This window comes from Urocampus carinirostris, chromosome 10 (genome assembly GCF_059441175.1).
Source record: "Urocampus carinirostris isolate Australia breed hairy pipefish chromosome 10, RoL_Ucar_1.0, whole genome shotgun sequence".
NCBI classification, from domain to species: Eukaryota; Metazoa; Chordata; class Actinopteri; order Syngnathiformes; family Syngnathidae; genus Urocampus; species Urocampus carinirostris.
Window position 1 is genome coordinate 22445496 of NC_142358.1, and position 20369 is coordinate 22465864.

Sequence of the window (20369 nt, forward strand, 5' to 3'; positions counted from 1 at the left end):
ACAGGCCCAGAGACCAATTCTTACCCAGGGCCAATATCACTGCAAAACTGTGAAATTTTTCCATTTTGCATTAAAAAATGAGTATTCATATTTTATTTCTTGACTGCGGCGCAGTGGTTAGAGAGTGTGCGGCACAGTTTTAAGGTCTTGGGAACCTCCTGTGTGGGTTCAAATCCAGCCACCGGACTTACTGTACGGAGTTTGTATGTTCTCCCCGTGCTTGCGTGGGTTTCCTCCGGGCACTCCGGTTTCCTCCCACATTCCAAAGACATGCATTTCAGGTGGATTGGCCGGTCCAAATTGTCCCTAGGTGTGAATAAGCGAGCGAGTTGTCTGTCCCTGTGTGCCCTGCGATTGGCTGGCAACCAGTTCAGGGTGTCCCCTGCCCAATGCCCGATGATTGCTGGGATGGGCTCCAGCACCCCCGCGACCCTACTGAGGATAAGCGGTGCAGCTAATGAGATGAGATGAGACTTATTTAGGATTTTTTGGTTGCTGCTCAATGTTATTTCACTACGTCTCATTGCACTTTTGTTACGATACACTATTTTTCATTGCAATTTTTATTGCAACTTACAACAGTCTCCAAGTACAGTGGTATCATGTAAATATGTTTGCTATTTCTTATAATTCTTATCCTATTTTTCTCTATAAGTCTGTATTACCTGTGTATCCTGGAGTGCCATGTCTAATCACGTTGCAAACAATGTTCACTAACAAATGACATGAATGACTATTCAATGCAATTACCGTACTTTCCGGACAGTAGGGCACACCTAAAAAACCCCACGTTTTAAAAAGGGGACCTTTTAACCTGGTGTGGTTTACATGCCGCAAAATTCAGTGGATAAGATGGAAATGCATACAGTATGTATATGTATGCATTACTACGCAAGGTTTTCCGGTGTACTACCATATTTGTGATTGCCCCATTGAAAAACATCACTGACTACAATCACAAAGCATTGCATTCAATGGAAATCGAACCCAGGTGATGGCAGTGAGAGGGCCACCAATAAATCACTAGCCCACCTGTGATACAGATGACATATGAAAAGGCATTGCATTTGATCTCATTTTCACACTTTTAAGGTGCCAGAAACGAATGTGAGGGAATGTAAAAAACATACATTTTGTCCTGAAAGATATAAATAAATGCAAAGTCCGCTTCATCATCAGATACATCAAAGAGTGTTTCCCTCAACATACTTTTTTGAGTTTCTGTCTTGGCCATTATCTAACATTTTTTTGTAGTAAAAAACAGTAAGAATAGATAAAATCCAATACCTCTTCATATGTCAATTGAATCATCAGTGGTCTAGCTGTTTGGTGTCTGCCTTTTCATTGCCACGACCTGGGTTTGATTGCCATTGCATGCAACGGTTTGTGATTTTGGTCAGTGATACTTTTCGACAGAGTCATTGCACATATCCTAAATGTATAAAATGTGCAATGGTTATTCCCGAATAAACGCGGTAGCTATCACTGTAGTCCTCTAGTCCAGTGTGCATTATATATGCAGAGTACGAGATAAAATACCATTTTTTGGGGGTGCGCCTAATAATGCAGTACGCATTATAGTATAGAAAAATGGTAATTATCGAATAGTTGTTGGACAAATAACACAACATCACAGTTTTCGTCCTGACGCAAACTTTTGAAGATATACATTTTACCACGATTAACATTTCCATAAACATATCCACTTTCTGCAAAATTGTTATGTCAGTACTTTATTATGGTTGTCATAACAGTACATTGTTATTGTAGTAAATGAAGTTATCTCTGATCACATTGATCAATTGATGAAAGGATGAAGTCAAGCTCTTGGTATCTCTTTTTGGCATTGGTATTAGTCATTGTTATTAGGAAACCCGTTACAGACGATGCCCCTACTTACAGACGATCGTTCATAATTTGAATTTGTTCGTAAGTGGCTTCAGTGCTATATTTGTATGGATTGCATGTTTAAGGTTTATATAAATATATGTAAGGCTTGTATAAGTAACCTGTATTGTTTAGTACTAAATAATGAACATTTCATAAAATAATTTGCTCTAATATGATGAATGAGGTTAAGTTTAACTTACTTTTGGAAGATGAGCGTCAAAGGTTTGGCGACTTCTTCCTCCGTGGTAAAAACTGGCCGATAAAAAAAGCGATCAAACCATTTTCTTAACAACCACTAGCTTCCATATTCCACCTTCATTTCAAATAAAACGGCTCGCCTCTTCTTTACACTTTAAACCAACCATATTGAATGGATGCACGGCATATTAAGCAATAAAAAAGTTCTTAGCGCGCTGGAGATACAGTATAGAATGTTTACACACAAACTAGGAGGAGGAACCAGATTTCTTCTTCGGGGCGGTTGCTGGGTGGCCTTTCACAGCGCCACAAGCTGGTAGTGGCGAAAATAAGCACTACAGTACTGCCCTGTACTCGGAAAAAGGTGCACTTAATACAAAATCTAACTGACAGCAATGTCCGGATATTTTTTGACATCCCAAAACAATGTTCGTATCTACCGTTTTTTTGTAAGTCGAATGGTTGTAAGTAGGGGAGCGTCTATACTATGCATCCTCACTAAATACTTATGTTTGTTTGCAATCAGTGTAAGTAAACACATTTTTCATTTGGTCCAACTGTTCTGAAAGGGTGCAGATTAAACTTTAGATGGCCAACTGTTACCCCTCGAGCAGGGGATTCATGCGTTTTTGCACTCCATCTCTCATTCCTCCCAGACTGTCACCCATTCCATGTAAAATAAAAGTAGAATCGCTATGCATTAATACAGCCAACTGTTAGCTGTTTGATTCATTTTTTATTGTACTGTAAAGGTACATGTTATTTTCTGTACGCTTGTATATTTGATGGAATTTAAAGAACATGTAGAATTCACAAGTTGGTCCCTAAGATATTCGCAAAACAAGCCAAGTTGAGAAAATAATACATTTTTGACTTTCAACTATGCAACATTTATAAAATTAACCCTTACGAGTGTGTCATGATTGCCAATTGAGCACAGCAGCGACGGCTTGATTGGCGCCAACAGCCCGGACATCTGATTGGCTGTTGCTCTCTTTTTAAACCCCCGGATTCCAAGAGAAAGCCGTCAGATCGTTATGCGAACTGTTGCCACCAGCTCAGTAAGCTCTTTTGTCCGACTCTGTTCCTGCCCTGCTTTTTTTTGCCCGATCTTTGTTGCCAACCTGACTTCGCCCCGTTCTGCCTGCCTGTTGCCTGACCTGTTTTGCCCCGTTACCTGCCTGCCTCCTGTACCAACCTCGTTTACGAACTCGACACCGCCTTTGATCTCCAGTCCCGGCCAACGACTTGCTATTCCCGCCCGTCTCCAATCCTCATCGACAGACACGGAAGTGCCACTTCCGCACCGCCCGCTCCTCTTGTCCGTCAGCCATCGGATCAGAATGAAAACTGAAAAAACGAGCGCTATTGGCTCCTGCGTCCGTTTCTGGTCTGTGACACAGTGTGTAATTTGAAGCCAAATAATTTGACAGAATTTATGTTGTTTTGTTGTAAAAAAAGCATCACTTTAAATCTCAACTAGTTTCTCAATTTTGGACTATTTGATAAAGTTTCAGGAGCGAGCAGAGAGAGTGGGAAAGGTGAGATGGCACAACATTCATTTGGACAGGTAACTTAAAGTTAGTTTTACCTGGTTATATCAGTATCAGAAATTATTTTCCCCCCATTTTATTAACACTCCACTTATTGAAACATAAATATTTTGTTTGTTTGTTGTACATGATTCAATTGTTTGTTTGTTTGTACATGATTCAGATTGAATCGTTTCTTGTACATGATTCAATTGTTTGTTTGTTTGTACATGATTCAAATTGAATCGTTTCTCCGGCGCCGTCACGAATGGCAGCCACTCCAGCAGCTCCCGTGTTATTTTCGATTGTTCTCAGTTATTTTCGATTGTTCTCAGCTTAGGGATGCTGCTGGAAAAGTGAATTTCCCTTCGGGGATGAATAAAGTATCTATCTATCTATCTATCTATCTATCTATCTATCTATCTATCTATCTATCTATCTATCTATCTATCTATCTATCTATCTATCTATCTATCTATCTATCTATCTATCTATCTATCTATCTATCTATCTATCTATCTATCTATCTATCTATCTATCTATCTATCTATCTATCTATCTATCTATCTATCTATCTATCATTTGTGGCCTTTCAGTTTCGTTTGGTGTTGATTTGTAGTGTGTTGCATGTTTTATTAAAGGTACAGTGTGTAGTGTTTGACCACTAGATGCCGCTAAATATGGTAGTTCAACTGAAAATGGAGTGCTAAAACACTTAGGGAAGAAAACAAACTATGGAGACTCAAAGCGGTCAAAAAAGAACCATTTTGCTTCTAATATTTTGCTCAGCATTTTTGATGTTTAAGGGGACCCGTAGCAGCAGGATAGCAGACAATCAGGTCAGCTTCCTTGAGGTGAGGCTCATGTTATGGAAAATAAATTATTATAGCTTGACCAATGAGTACTTTAAAAATGCTTGCTTATCTGATAGTTCATGTATTTTTGCTTATGATTGGAAAACGCGCAAAATAATACACACTGTCCCTTTAAGGCATGTTTGGGCCACCTACAGTATTTTCAATACCCAGATGGAGGGGAAAGAACATGGCTAGAGTTTGTCCACAAATTGATGCAATGCTCACTCTGCGCATGCATTAATTAGCAAGTACTGTGTGTCCCAATAGTACATGATTTTAGTGATGTAGGTTGTTTATGTGCATTGATATTTTATTTCCAAGCTATATGTGTAATTTGCTACGTGGTCTCAAAAAGTAGTCTTATGTGTGTTTAGGATATTTATATGCAATTACTTGTGTTAAATAATTCTGTTGAGGCTCACTTTTGTTTATTTTGTTTTGTCCTCTTTAAAAAAGTTTTAAGTGGTAAGTTGTTTACGTACCTTGATTTTTTTTAGTACTTTCTAAACGATGTATAATTATGACATGAGTCAAGTAGTCTTTAACTGTAGCTTTCTCTATAGCTGTGGTATTTCGACACAATCTTGTTTATTCAATTATTCTATTTAGGGTTATTTCTTTTGTTTTTGTTGTTTTTTTTTTTTTAGTTTTGTGTTCTTCAAAAAGCACACAACACACGCACACAAACCGTTTTTCTAACTCGAGATACCGCAGCAGTTATCATGCCCATAAATCAGTTATACAAGAAAATGTATTTATTTTGTATCATCTCCGATCATAATTCATTACTTTTGGCTCGCTTCAACGAAACAAAGCACTGGGAATTACAGAGAGATGCAATGCTGCTCTAATGTTTCAAAACATGTTATTGTTTTTTCCCAATTAGCAAAAAAACCTCCATCGGGAACGTTTATGCTTTCCGTAAGTCTTTTTTCCCCCTTTCACATTCTTCATAAATGATGTAAGAACAACATTACAGCATGCAAATATGTTAGTATTTAGATTATGTAAAGTACTACGATCACAGTTATCTTGAATTCATCCCTCACACACATACAGCAAACACAGTCCACATTTACAGATGTGCCATTATTCTGTGGCGTCTCATACATTAAACAGCAGTTTCGATGTTTTGCTCCTGAATGAGAAATGTTACACCATTTTCCCTTCACTCCTCAAAGGCTGTTGCATTGCCGGCAGTTATGGTTTTAAGATGGCCCGCATGGAAATCACACATTTTTCTTTAGATGTTTCAATTTTATGTACGGGCACCTGCATGCAATTGTCTAGAACCTGCTGAATCGGTTGAGATTTTTAGACAGGAATCTTGTCGTTGCCGTCAACTTGACTTTTTTATATGATTGCGGTTATTACCGTATTTTACGCACCATGTCATAAGCTGCACCCCACAAAAAACAGTCTTCTGTTGTATATTTTCATATATTAGACACAGTGATTCAAAATTATAGCAAAAGCTACGATTGTACCAAAAATAAATATACCACAGACAAATACTATTTTTGTGCACATATATCGGTGTTCGCAATTGCACAAACTTGAATGCAAAGATAATTGAAGCTGGCAGGGAGAGAGCTCTAGAATACTAGAGATAAGGACAACACATGAGAAAGCATTAAGTTTTATCTCGACACACTATTTTTAGTCACAGTACCTTGTTGTTGATGTAATCATTGGGCTGGGCCGCGAGAACATTGTCAGACATCAAACTGGTCATTGATACAGAAAAGGTTGGGGACCACTTAAACACAGTTTTGTATCGCTGACTTACGCTGACTTACAAAGTCCATACGGACCGCACAAGATTCTGAAGCGAATGAAAATAAAGATAGATAGATAGATAGATATATACTTTATTCATCCCCGTAGGGAAATTCACACTTCCAGCAGTCTACCCCGTTGTTTATTAACAGATTAACATGATGCCCGAGGGTGCTTGTAGCGGAGTGGATGACGTCACGCCAGTCCAAAAGTTCGACATTCCTGCGGCAGATGGAAATCTTTTCTTTGTGAGAATCCAGGGATACACCACCTCGTGTTAGCAAGTCCGCCTCCTCTCCGATTCCCCCCGGCTTTCATGTCTCTGTTTAGCGACGTTGAAGCCGGATTTCTCCAGGTGGCTCCGGGTGGCTACACGTTAGCGTCCGGAATGCTAAACGTGAGCCACGTTTCCGCAAAACACAGCAACTGCGCTCCCTGTGCGCTTCGATGTTTTCAAAAAGCACTCGATGATCATATTTGGTCGTGAGTTCGCATTTACCATGATTACGGATGGTACCGAAGACTTATAACGCCGCTAGCCGCTTCGCTAGCTCCGGCTCTTCTTCCAGGATAGGCCCCTTCATCACGCCGGCACGAGAATTCCTCAGGGCAAGGAGTTGAAATACACGCATTTCTTGTGCGTTGAAACCCATGTCCATAGGATAGAAGTAATCCATAGTGTAGTTGTCAAAACGGGAAGAAAAAACACCGAAGATAGGAGCAGACAATAAAACAACAGGGCAGCTGCTGGAAAAGGCAGCCGCTCTTGGCAGCAAGGCATGGTGGGAAGTAATTCGGTCACCCTCAAAGATAAAAATAAACACATGGCCGCAAGTATTCAACAACGTTTGTCCCTTACAATGCCTAGATACGCTCCGAAAGCTGTGCAATTAGGCAAATAGTTAAAAGGGGAGTTTAAAAAAAAGGCTGCTGTTGACTGTACAAACTCAAAACTAATCTGTAGGATTAAAAAAAGGTAGGATTCAGCAGTCCTAATATTTAGTCGCATGGCCACAGTTTTTTTTTCAACTCACTTCACTCGCAGCACGTTTTAATTGTTATTTCACTTCATTATTGCTTACCAACATTCCACAATTCATTTACATTTAATGATTTTACATCACAGACAGCATTTTTAATATCACCCCACGAGTTCTCGATTGGATTGAAATCTGGGGATTGGGCTGGCCGCTCCATAACATTTGTTTTATTGGTTTAGAACCTAGACTTGTCTACTGGTGTGTTTGGGGTCAATGTCTTGTTGAAACACCAATTTCAAGAGCATGTCCTCTTCAGCATTAGGCAACATAACCTCTTCAAGTATGTTACCATACAAAAACTGATCTACAATGTCTGGTATCTAATAAATTGGCCCAACACCAGAGTAAGAGAAACATGCCCAGACCACGTTACTTGCACCGCCATCTTTTACTGTCTTCAATGTGTTTGAATTCAGAATTTGGGGGTCATCTCACACTCTGTCTGTGGCCACTGGACCCAAAAAGGAACATTTTACTCTGATCAGTCCATCAAATGTTCCTCCATTTTTCTTTAGGTGTGTTATTTAGCGAATTGTAACCTCTTCTGCACAGGCCTTTTAAACGGATGGACTTTGTGAAGGATTTCTGAAAATAATTTTGCTTCACACAGACGTTTTCTCACTGGCATGGCACTTACAGGTAACAGCAGACTGTTTGATCGTCCTGAAGTTGATCATTTACTGAGCCCTATTCCATTCTGGTTCTTTCACGTGTCCCTTGTTTTTCTACCTATTTAAAGGCATTGGACAGCCAACCATTTTTGCTCTTCTTTTAAGGTTCTTCCCTCTCCAATCAACATTTTAATCAAAGTACGCCGTTTTTCGGAGCAGTGTCTTGAACGACCCAATTTCCTGAAATGCATGTTCAACCTGTGCTGGCTTCATCATCTTTAAATAGGCGCCATGGATTCACACGTTTTTTTCCCCCCAAAAATTGATTAACTCAGACATTGGTTGCCACACTGCTATATTTTTGAACACACCCCTTTAAACTACTTGCCCAATTGCTCAGTCTTCGGAAGATGTTTATTATGAATGATGAGTTTTGTTTGTTTTCTGAGAATCCACTGCACCTACTGGTAACTAGTATGGTATGTAACAATAAAACATATACTAAAAACCTGGGGTATTTTGGTTAGTCATATTAAACTGCTTTTATTCTGAGCAGCACTGTTAAAGATTAACATGAGGAACAAACCATTAATTTCAAATATGCTTTGCATTGTTGGAGAACAAAATCCTATATCTTAGCGTTTAATTGTATGGCTTGTTATGCTCAATTATTTACCACCTATACATTTCCTTTTTTAAAACACTGAACTGAAAAAGTGGGGCGCTGTGAATGTTTTTTACATAATTTTCACATAATCCAGACAGACTGCTGTGCCCAGCCCCTGGCAAGAATAATCAACAACATGTTAGGTGTTCAAGTGATCTATGACAAGCTCCGCATTTCGCATAGTCTCCATTTTGACACAGGGAATATGAGAAATAACGACAGTTCAGCAACAAAATGATTATTTGTTGACTGATATATAGTATTTGGAAAATGCATTGAATCCGACTGATGAATTGAGAATATTAAATCACCCCTTTGAATGTTTGGTTCACACAGTTAAATTCAATTATTGTGTTACTGTCATTTTAAAGGCTCTGATGGGCCAGTGAGCCATCACTAACTGGAATTGACAAAGAACTTTTATATTTTCATTTACTACTTCCTTAGAAAAAATGTGATATAATTCTGTGTTCGTGGCTACTTACCTGCTCCTGGAGAGAAAGAAGCGAACAACTCTCTGAATCGAGCAGTACGCACAATTATGAGGCAACTGAAAGTAATACTGCAGTTGAGCGCTCTGTCATCCTTACTGAGTCTTGCGTCCCCAAGAAGTCACAAAAAGGTCATGGGCTGTGGGGGGAATCACATATGAGACGTCTGTTGTCATTTAAAACATTTCCCAGGCAAAAACACAAAAAATTGAAATTGTGCTGCGACTCTTTTTTGAGTATGTATTCATTTGGAGTTACATTAACTTCAAGCACCTATCTACTCCCAGCATGGCAGATTATATGTAATCACGATTCTCGGATCCCTTAACCCTATTGGTCATCGGGGCACCAATGAGGACGCAACTCTGGACAACCTTCTCCACTGTTGACGGTTCCTGGCCTGTTTTTGGGTCATGAAAAAGTTGGCCACTGTTCATCCTAATGTTGTCACCCCAGTTATTTTTTGGTCTTCCTCTCCTCCTGCCCCCTTGGACTGTGCCCTGGAGAATTATCTTGGTCAGTACTGATGATCTTGTGTTGTGATCATACCTCTTGTAGTTTTCGTTGGCGCATAGTTGACAACAGTTCTTCGTTGCGTCCAATGTTCCCTCTGATGGTGTTGCGCACAGTTTCGTTTGTCACATGGGCTAAGTAGCTGATGCCTAGAAGTTTCCCGTAGCATCGCATCTCCAACGCCTGGATTTTCACTTTCACTTTTGCTGTTAGAGTCCAAATCTTGCAAACGTAGAGGAAGATGTCGGTAACCAGGGCTTGCATGAGTCTGATTTGTAATATCACTGCTATTTTCTTGTCCCTTCAGGTGGGTTTAAGTATTGCTAGTGCGGCTGTGGTTTGACTTACCCTGGCCATGATTTCTTGTTCTGACTCCTCTTCTCATGATGGCGTTAAGATATTTACAGGTTCTGTTTTTGGTGATACCTTGGGGATTATTGGTCATTCCTATGTAGAATACCGCGACAATATTTGCAACCCTTGATTACATTGTCGTCAGTTACCATTGACAGAGACGTTTCGAAGCAGAGGTGAAATGGGCACGATGAGATCAGTTATACCGCATACACAATGTGAAAAGATCAACACACGTATAAAATACAGAGAAAAACGCCACCCACCCCTTCCTCCGCACCACGTGCTCATAATAAACTTGCATTATTTTGTCCATTTTATTGATGTATTTATGATGTTTTATTAGTATTTGAATGTGTTTTGGTGATGAGGAAGATTTGTTTTATATAGTAGCTAGTCCCTTGGATGGTTTTAGGGGGACAGGAGCGAACCAGTTTGTTTTTAATTATTTTACATTGGGAAAATGTGCTCATGACATGAAGAATTACAGCTACAAGCCCAGTTATTGCATAGATTAAGCTCTTAAGAAGAGGTGCCACTGCACTATACTGTATATAGTGTTTCCACAAAAATCTGAAACTGACTACTCTTCTCAGACCCCAGGATTTCCAACTCCTGAGTTATCAAATGAGCCTTCAACTGTTGCGAGCTTCAAACACTGCAGCCTTAGGGGAACCTTTCCACTGATAGTTGCTCATTCAGCATTTTTTTCCCTTTCTTTCTGTCTTTTTTGTTCTTAATTCTTTTGTGTCTGCCGGGTCTTTCTGGCATTACAGCTTTCCTTGCATTTACAATGTCTTCACTGCAGCTCATTACCTGTAATGAGGACATTGTTTGTCGGCTTCCGCATGCACATTGATTCCTACAAAGTAGTCACAGTGGGGCTGACATGACATTTAAGGAGAATATCACTAAGTAAAAAGGTTTGAATAATGAATGCATGTTCTCATGACTATATCAATGGTGAGTGGGTTAGCCGATCTCTAAAGAACATTGCTTGTGTCTTCCGGGCTGAAGAATGCGTGGGAAGTCTTGCTTCCAGGAAAGCAACAGTTGGTCTGAGAGTTAAAAAAAAAAAAAAAAAAAAAAAAAAAAAACTTCTTCTTGGTAGCTTCAGATGTAAGATGCTATTTACTTTACAAGCTTGATCATGCATATCAAACAAACATACAGCCTGCGGGGCGGATCCGGCCTGATTTAATCCTGAATTCTGATATTATAGTGAGGATTACTGTTTATAAATGACAACAATGTGCTACATACATATATATTGTATTCAACTAAAGTTGTATATTTACTGATGACATGTCAGACATGTCAAAAGCCTGACATGGGGTGCGGCAATTGTTCTGCAATGAATACCAGACGTTACAAAATGTTGATGGTTTTAGTTAAGGGACAAAAAATGCCCCTACAATTCATAATACTGTGGAAGTTGTGTTCATATATTAAGTGTGGACATGAGTCAGTATGTAATTTGATACAGTATGAAGAAAAGTTTATTTAGCTTTTGTACTTTCATATTTGTACTTATAATATCCGATACCAAAGCGTAAAACTGTACAATTTAGGGATGGGTAATTACAGATTGCTAGCTGTCCACCTACAGAACAGGCTTGACAAACATACAGCCTGCGGGTCAGATTTGGCCCATTCAATGAGTTAATCTGTTTACCATAAATTCCTGAGTATATAAAAAAGCAGGTATCTAGATATTTTCTATCAAAAGTTATGTTTTTTTAAATAAATGCAAACTAAATGCTTTCTTCGGCTGCTATATATTTGAATAGCGTGGTGACTTGGTTCGGATTCTAAACTGCCTTCCCTCAACCGTTAAAATAATTTAATTTAATTCCAAGCATGAAAGTATTTTATATTTTCGTGATTAAGAATAAATTCATACATGCCAACCTTTTGACATTAAAAAGCAGTTGATATAATGGCACACTCGATTTTCACGAGCAAAATACAATCCGTCTCTAGAATATAAAAAAAAAAACGTGTTTGTTTAAAAACTGGAAGTGGCAAACTTTTACCACAATGAAAGTCTAATGCTATCGTTTTAGCAGTTTATTCACGCACAAATACTTAGTCTACCTTCATAATAAAGCAGCCCTAGACTAAAATTCTAGACTAAGATTTATTTTAGTTGTTTAAATTCAAACAAGGGTTAACTATTTTTAGGGGGTGAAAAGAGGTAGTCTAATGCGTTTGTGTTGGCAGTTATGTAAATGTCTTATGTTTGAAAAGACCCCTTGTCGTCCATGATTAAAATATGTAGGGTTGGTTACTAATGAAGGTAAGTGACAAAGCTTAATACTGAAAAACAAAGCTCAAAATTTGCAGTTGACATTCTTCAACCTGCTTGAGAAAAGAGAGTCTAGATCCGGCCCCAGAGCCAAACTCAGTTTGACATCCCTTAGCTAGATAAAACACAAGCATCCTTATTTAGTGTTTCGTGTTTAAAAATTTGGCTTGACTCCTGCATGCTAATAGCAAGATCGGCATCGGACATCATCACTAACAAAGAGGATTAACAGGACGTGATCAATTATATGTAATTCTATCAGAAGAGTCATCCTCCTCACAATCTTTCGATATGATGAAGTCATTGAGGGTTTCGGACATTGCTTGTGGGGGAGACGTAATTTAGTTTACGCAAGGCTGTAATTTCTTTAGCCGAACTAGAAATAGGTTGCGCGCGTTCATATTTGTCTTTGTGAGTCTGCTATATCCGACAGCCATGGCCAGATGAGAAAACTGTCTCCATAGCTCTTTGCTTTGTAATGGTAAATGTTTGGTTCAGAATTATTGTGATTTCCCACAACAGAAAAACAGCCTGATTGTTATGCTTGTTTGTCATAGTTGCCATGGCATTGTACACAATCTCCTTTCAATGTATCAATTATTTAAAACTGAGTAAAATTATTAATTAAAATGGACAATTTCCTGTGGCATATCAGTTAACGTCTTATTAAGTAATACTGTAACATAATCTGGGAAATTCTGATTGACTTGAGAGTGCTAACTTTATATTAATGTATTATATGATATGCACAAGAATCCCGACAAAATTATTTATCTATATTCAAGTCCAAGACAATCTTGGGTCAATCGAGGCACCAGTAGCTCAGGAGTTAGAGTGGTCATCTAGACTAAAGAGGTCGCAGGTTTGATTCCTGGCTCCTCCGAGTTAAATGTCAAAGTGTACTTGCCTCTGATTTTGATGGTAGTTGCCCTGCATGACTGACTCTGCTATCGGTGTGTGTGTGAGAATGGGTAAAGTGTCAAGTGTGTTGTAAAACCCTTGGGAGGTCCACAGTGACTAGTAAAGAGGTATATGAATGCACTACATTTACAGTTTACCATTTGTTTGTCACCCTCTAAGGTCACAGTGAAGCGCTACAAGAGGAGACTTTTGTTTATCTCTTCATCCCATCTCTTTTTGCCTGTCTCCACATCCGTGACAAACATATTTCTTTTCATGGGGCCACTTGAAGGCTTGCTACACTTTGTGTCTACACTTCATACACAATGCTCATACTTAATGCTTAATACACTGTGTGGAGGCTAAATGTAAACCAAACCCCACTGCCCCCTAGTTTAGTGGAGGTGCAATTGCACGTTATTCTGAAAAAGTTGAAAACACTATTTTGATTGCCATACACAATACAGCGACATCTAGTAGTTAAATATTAAGCACTTTCCTTTTATTATTAAGTAAATTCACATAATCCATATTTTTTATTTTACAAATGTTAGACATTTTTATCACACCTTTTTTATGATTTAATCTGAACATTCTCATACATTTTCGATTGTGTCCTTTTGTCTCTGAAGATGTCTTTCTTTTCTGTCCCTGCAGTGAGCGTAGGCGCGCTGGATGTGATGGTGTCGCAGAGCAGCATCCAGGTAGCCCGAGGCCAAGCAGCCGTCCTGCCTTGCTCCTTTACCACCAGCGCTGCTCTCAACAACCTCAACATTATCTGGATGGTAATCCCGCTGTCCAACGCCAACCAGCCAGAACAGGTGACACACACTCGCTCAGTCATGGTGAAACTTCACCTCACAGAATAACATTTATAGCAGTATTTCAAAAACAACGACTGCGAGCCAGACCAAGCCTGTTTGATGATTTAATCTTGCCCGCCGTAAATTTCTGAGTCCGCCAAATGAAGGAACCGAGTCTGTAGGTCATATCTATCAAAAGTTACGATTTCTAAAAATAAATACAAAATGCTCTCTTTGGCCACTTGAGGGCAGTAAAGAATTTACTCTCAGCTTGAGTAGGCCTAGTCTAGTTGGTTGAGCTTATGTACCCATGCACAAACCTTTTTTTTAGTATTTTTCGCTTATTCATTTCAAACCAGTATGGCGGCAGTAGCTCAGGAGGTAGAGCGATCGTTTTAGGATTAAGGGATCCCAGTTCGAATCCTGGCTTGTCTGTGTTACATGTCGAAATGTCCTTGGGTAAGACACTGAACCCCCAATGCCCCCAATAAGCAGGTTAGCGCCTTACATGGCTGCACGGATCACGACCGCTATTGGGAAATGTGAAGCACAATGTAAAGCGCTTTGGGAAGTCATTGACTTGAAAAGCGCTATATAAATGCAGATCATTTCAGATAATTACATTTTCAAAGAGTTTATATAGCGTGGTGAGTTGGTTTAGGTGTACACCTGCATTCACTCGTTAAAATAAAGCAGTTAACACATTCAATGCCAAACATATCAATAATTATTTCCCATTGTTCGTGAATGAAAGTGTTATTCCTAGAGAAGATCCCTTGTCAGCCATGATTACAATATGTAGGGTAGGCTACTAACATAAGCTGAATAATACTTAAAAAGTGCAGTAAGCTAAACATTTTAAATTGACATTCTTTTACTGATCCAGCTTGCTTGAGAACAAACATAAAGTCTGGATCTGGTCCCGGGGCAAAACTCAGATTGACATCCCAGGTTTGTGTGAAGAAAGGAGTGATACAGATAACCTAGTCCAAAAGCCAGCCATATTTATTCGGCTATAATGTGCATTTTTTTTTAACCTAAATTCAAGTTTGAGTGTGCGTTATACAAGAGGTTTTACTGTAGTATATTACTGCATTTGTGCAATGATTGATCATTTGAAAGTATAACTCACCATACATTGGTTGCAAGTTGAATCAAACCTAGGTCAAAGTGATGGGTCTAACCACTAGACCACCGGGGATGTAGAAGACATGAGAAAAGGCTTTACATTTTATTTCATCACACTGTTTTTGATCACAGTACCAGTACTGAATGTTCGACTATAGAGAAACAGAACGTGCGCATTATGCACGAATAAACACGGTAGTCGAGATGATTCTAACAGAATTTCCGATGTAACTTTGCTGCATTGGCCTCATGTGGATTGCTGCCTCCAAACAGTCCAAACAGGTACATACGGTTCCAATTTTTATTTTTACCAAGGTGTGTTCAGAGAAAGCCTTAAGAGCTTTTTAAACAAAAAATGTTACGGACTGTACACAAACCACAAATGTGTTATTCGCGGGACATAAACCATAATGTATTTCATAGACTGATTTAACAGAGAGGGCAATAAGACCTGCAATGAAGTAATTTTCTGATTACAATTCTTAAAATTATCCCAGATAAATAAGACACATAGAAAAAGTCCTAACTAGTTTTGGAAGTTACACAAAAAAAGCGGCGCGCTTACAATGCATGTAATGCATGTGCTCATTCTTTTAAAGTCCTACAGGCAAATACATAATCCTATATCATTTAGTATTCATACTCATTTTTTGCCAGTTAAAAAAAATTGGAAGGAAGTCTTTTGTGGTACATGGCTACAGGCATTGCTCAATAAAGAAATATTTTAATCTTTATACCCTAACATTCCTTTAACAGACTCTGTAATGAATACTGGATGGCTTGACTTGCTGTTAGCTTGCAAATACTACCACAAATCTTATTGTTTGAGGACTGAAGTGTGTGCCGAATCAGAATCCTTGGTCTCATCATAGCACTTTGTCATGAGGCAAGATAATTGTGTGCTTCACTCTGCATCTGCAGACATTCAGTAATACGTTACAATTAATTGTCAGCAATTTTGAAGAAAATCCAAAAATTTAAATGAGAAAACTTTCATGACGACAGGTGAGGCTGTGCCTTCCCTGCCTCACCTGACTGCGCATCACTAGTACTGAGAATAAAAAATGAAACAAAATAAAAATAAATCCACATTTTAAGGGAGTAATCCTGCATACACTTCTATCACAGCCGCGGAAAAGAAAATCATCATTCTCCTGTTGTTTATATATGTTTTTTACTTGCTTTATTAAAAGTAAACAATCACCGTCGTATAATTAAATGGAATCATCTTTATAGCCGTTTAAAATTTAGAGAACATCGTTTGCACCAAAATTGGACAGCCCAGGATAAACAAGTAATAAAGACTTAAAAGCGAAAAATACGATTAAAGAGTGTCGGGGTGAATGAGCAGTTGATTTTACAAGGTAGAGCGATTGGAGATGATAAAAATAACATTTAAAAATAAGTACAGGACAATTATTATGTAAAAGATAATATATTTGAAAAAATATTTTTCAAGCTGGACTTTCTATCGTGTGAACTTACTGCAAATGTAATTTCCTACACATGAAATACATCCGTCTGAAGTAGTTTTGTTGAATAAATGCAGCAAGCGTTGGTGCAAATCTTAAACGTTTATTGTTTCCAAACTAAATCTCTTTTGCTGCATCTGAACGCACCTTGGGAAAATACGTTGTAGTGATTAAGGTTGAATAGTTGTAGATTGTAGAGCTGCAGAAAGCGAACCATTATTTGATTTTGATCATGTTTTTCTAGTTTAAATTCCCCAGTTTCTTGCTTTGCTTCTACTTCTTAATTTGTTTTTATTCCCCCCTGCTGGCCCTCCCGCTCCGCCCTTATCTCAGACATGCAAACCTTTGGAGTCGCGGACTCCATTGCGTTAAAAAATGTTGCCTGGAGACCTATCCAGTGTTTCTAATTTAGGAATGAATATACATGCAGAAATCTGCATGTTGCATTTCTTTTTCTAGTTGTTTTAAAATAATTAATCTCATTTAAATGGTTTTGAAACATTCAGAATTGAAGCAAAACAGTATATTAAATCTTTGTTTTAAGCACTTTATTTTTTATTCAGTTTTGTAGTATTACCGTAGTTGTGTTTTGTAGTAATTCCATGGTAGGTTTTTTTTAGTATTTCCGTTTGGTTTCTGTAGTACTTTTGTGGCGGTATATTTGTAATCTTTTCGTAGTAGGATTTTTGGATTATAGTATTCTCAAAATATTTTTGTAAGATTTCTTCAGTAGTATTTTTGTATCATAGTATGACTTTTGATGTGTTTTGTTGTAGTTCTGTTGTATATTTGTAGGATTTCTATAGTAGTGTTTTTGTAGTATTATAGTATTACCCTAGTCATATTGGTATTGTATTTTCATAGTACTATTTTTGCATTATTTTGTAGAATTGCTGTTGATGTTTTTGTAGTATTTCTGCTGTATTTTTGTTGTATTTATGATGTAAGATTTCTGTATTGTGGTATTACTGTAGTAGTATTTTTGTAGTATTTCTGTGGTATTTTTTTTCTTTTCAGAATTAAAGCAAAATAATGTAGTTGGTCCCTGGTTTAAGTGCTAAATTTCATGTTCATTTGTGTTGTAATTTTGCAGAAATGTTGTAGTATTTCTGCAGTACTGTTTTTGTATTATTGTATTCTAAAAATATTTTGTAGGATTTCTCTGTAGTATTTTTGTATTATATTATGTAATATATTTGTAGTATGTATGTACTGTAGTAGTGTTTTTGAAGTATTATAGTATTACCCTAGTAGTATTGGTGTTGTATTTTAGTAGTACTAGTACTATTTATGTATTTTTTCGTAGAATTACTGTTGATGTTTTTATTAGTATTTATGTAGTATTTTCTTTTAAGAATGAAAGCAAAATAATGTAGTAGGTCCCTGGTTTATGTGCTAAATTTAATTTTAATTTATGTTGTAATTTTACAGTAATTTTGTAGTATTTCTGTAGTAGTATTTTTGTATCATAGATAGATAGATAGATAGATAACTGTTGATATATTTTGTTGCAATTCTGTAGTATATTTGTAGTATTTATGTAGTAGTTTTTGTAGTATTTCAGTATAATCATTGTAGTATTACTGTTGTAGTATTAGTATTGTATTTTCGAAGTACTATTTTCGTACTATTTCGTAGAATTGCTGTTGCTGAATTTTTGCGGTATTTCTGTAGTAAGATTTATGTATTATGGTATTACTGTAGCAGTATTTTTGGAGTATTTCTTTAGTACTTTTTTCTTTTCATAATGAAAGCAAAATGATGTAGTAGGTCCCTAGTTTAAGCGCAAAATAGCATAATTTTGCAGTATTTCTGTCCTAGACTTACAAAGTCATGATAATATTACCAATTTTGTATGACGAGCCGAATTAAAAGACAACTATCTTATTAAATGTGCTTTCACTCTTTTCAAAACAAATCTCCTTCGGTACATCTGAACACACAAAGGGGGAAATAAGTGTTAGCAATTAAAGTTGAATAGTTGTAGATTGTCCATCCATTATCTGCACCGCTTGTCCTCAGTAGGGTCGCGGGAGTGCTTGAGCCCATCCCAGCTATCTTCGGGGAGTGGGCAGGAGACACTCTGAACATGTTGCCAGCTAGTTGCATGGCACAGAGAGACAGAAAACTCACTCACTTATTCATACCTAGGGACAATTTGGACCGGCCAATTAACCTGACACGCATGTTTTTGGAATGTGGCAGGAAACCCACCCGAGCACGGGGTAAACATGCAAACTCCACACAGGAAAGTTTGATCCCATGACCTCAGAACTGTGCCGCACACGCGCTAACAACTGTGCTGCCCCCACGACCCTACTGAGGATAAGCGGTGCAGATAATGGATGGATGGATGGATGGATGTTCTAGTTTAATTTCTCATGTTTCCTGCTTTGCCTTTATTTCTTTGTAGGGTTTGTTTCCCCTCATTGACCCTCCCACTTTCACCTTAACTCGTCCTCCCTCTTTCAGGACTTGATTTGTAACTTATTTAACATGTAGCTTCTGGCAGTACAAGCTCACCTGCCTCCCCTCACTTTGAACCTCCGCTGGTCGGCCGTCCAAATAATATGATTATCTTCTGCACTAATTAGCTTGTGCCCACGTCGAGGCTTCACATAGCAGCTGTTCTCTCCACATTGAAGCTCACACGAATACACGCCGAGACACAAACGAGCTGCAGACTGGTCCAAAGTGCGGCACAGATCCGCACGCATCCATGCATACCTTATATGTTTACTGTGTCCATGCGTCACGCAGGGATATGAACATGCATGCGAAATCGGATCCATGCGTTCATACGGGCAAAAATGTTTACACCGCATCGCAACATTCTGGCTGATCAGTTACGCTCAACAAATGTAAACACAGTGCTACCAGATACCATATTTTACAAACTATAAGGTGCGCCTAAAAACCCCAAATTGGCCAGAAATGTCTAAGTGCGCCTTATGAGCCAGTGTGCCTTGTATACTGCAAAATACGGTGGATAAGATTGGAAATGCATCCAGTATTTGTTTGTGTGCATTACTACACAAGGTTTTACGTTGTAGTACCATATTTGTGCAATGATTGATTTATTAAAGAACATTGCTTAGCTGAATTTCAAAACATTGTATGCAATCTCAATCAAACCTGGGTCACGGCTGTAGGAGTACCTAGACTTAACAGGTAGACCACCAAGACGTCATAAGAAAAAACTAGTACTGCAATAACGAATCGACAAAATCGATTAAAATCGATGACTAAAAGCGTTGGCAATTAATAATCTTGTTTGTATCACGTGATTTATGAGCGAACCAATAACGTTTAATCAATGCATTTTAGAGTGCACAGTTTTGTTGTGAATTGTAGTACCCCTTTGGACCGATAGAGGGCGCCAAAATCGTTTTATAAAAAATCTATGTTATATTTTTATATACTACATTTAGAACATTGCATCATTTACAAACAAAATTGACATGACAGTTTCAACTTGGTAGTGTTTGACTGTTTCATCATGAAACAATTTTTAAGGGAACAGACAGAAATACAGAGAAAAACAATGAGAAAAAAAACATAAAATAAATAAGGAAAGAGAAAAATAATAATAATGATATGTTTAACACTACTCAAGGGGCAAATTCTTGAGCATATATCATTTTTATATTGACAATGTATATCATATTCCAAAATTTAACCCCTAAAAACAAATGTGTTGCCAACACTTTGAAAAGTGGTTTTGTTTCTATGAAAACCACAAAACCTTTCGACCGAAAAAAGGGCATGCCACCCTTTTCCGGTTGAGAATCTTGGTCTTGGACTTGGAAGTGCTGATCTTTATCCC

General features: G+C 38.0%; 1 protein-coding gene across 1 annotated transcript in view; it reads left to right on the forward strand.

Annotated features, from left to right (window-relative positions):
* The window catches only part of igsf11 (immunoglobulin superfamily member 11), a 213347-nt gene that overhangs the window by 165395 nt on the left and 27583 nt on the right, over positions 1–20369 (forward strand). The window contains exon 3 of the mRNA XM_088346315.1: positions 13798–13961. Coding sequence (XP_088202441.1) covers positions 13798–13961 — 164 coding nt within the window. The remainder of the gene's footprint in view (positions 1–13797; positions 13962–20369) is intronic.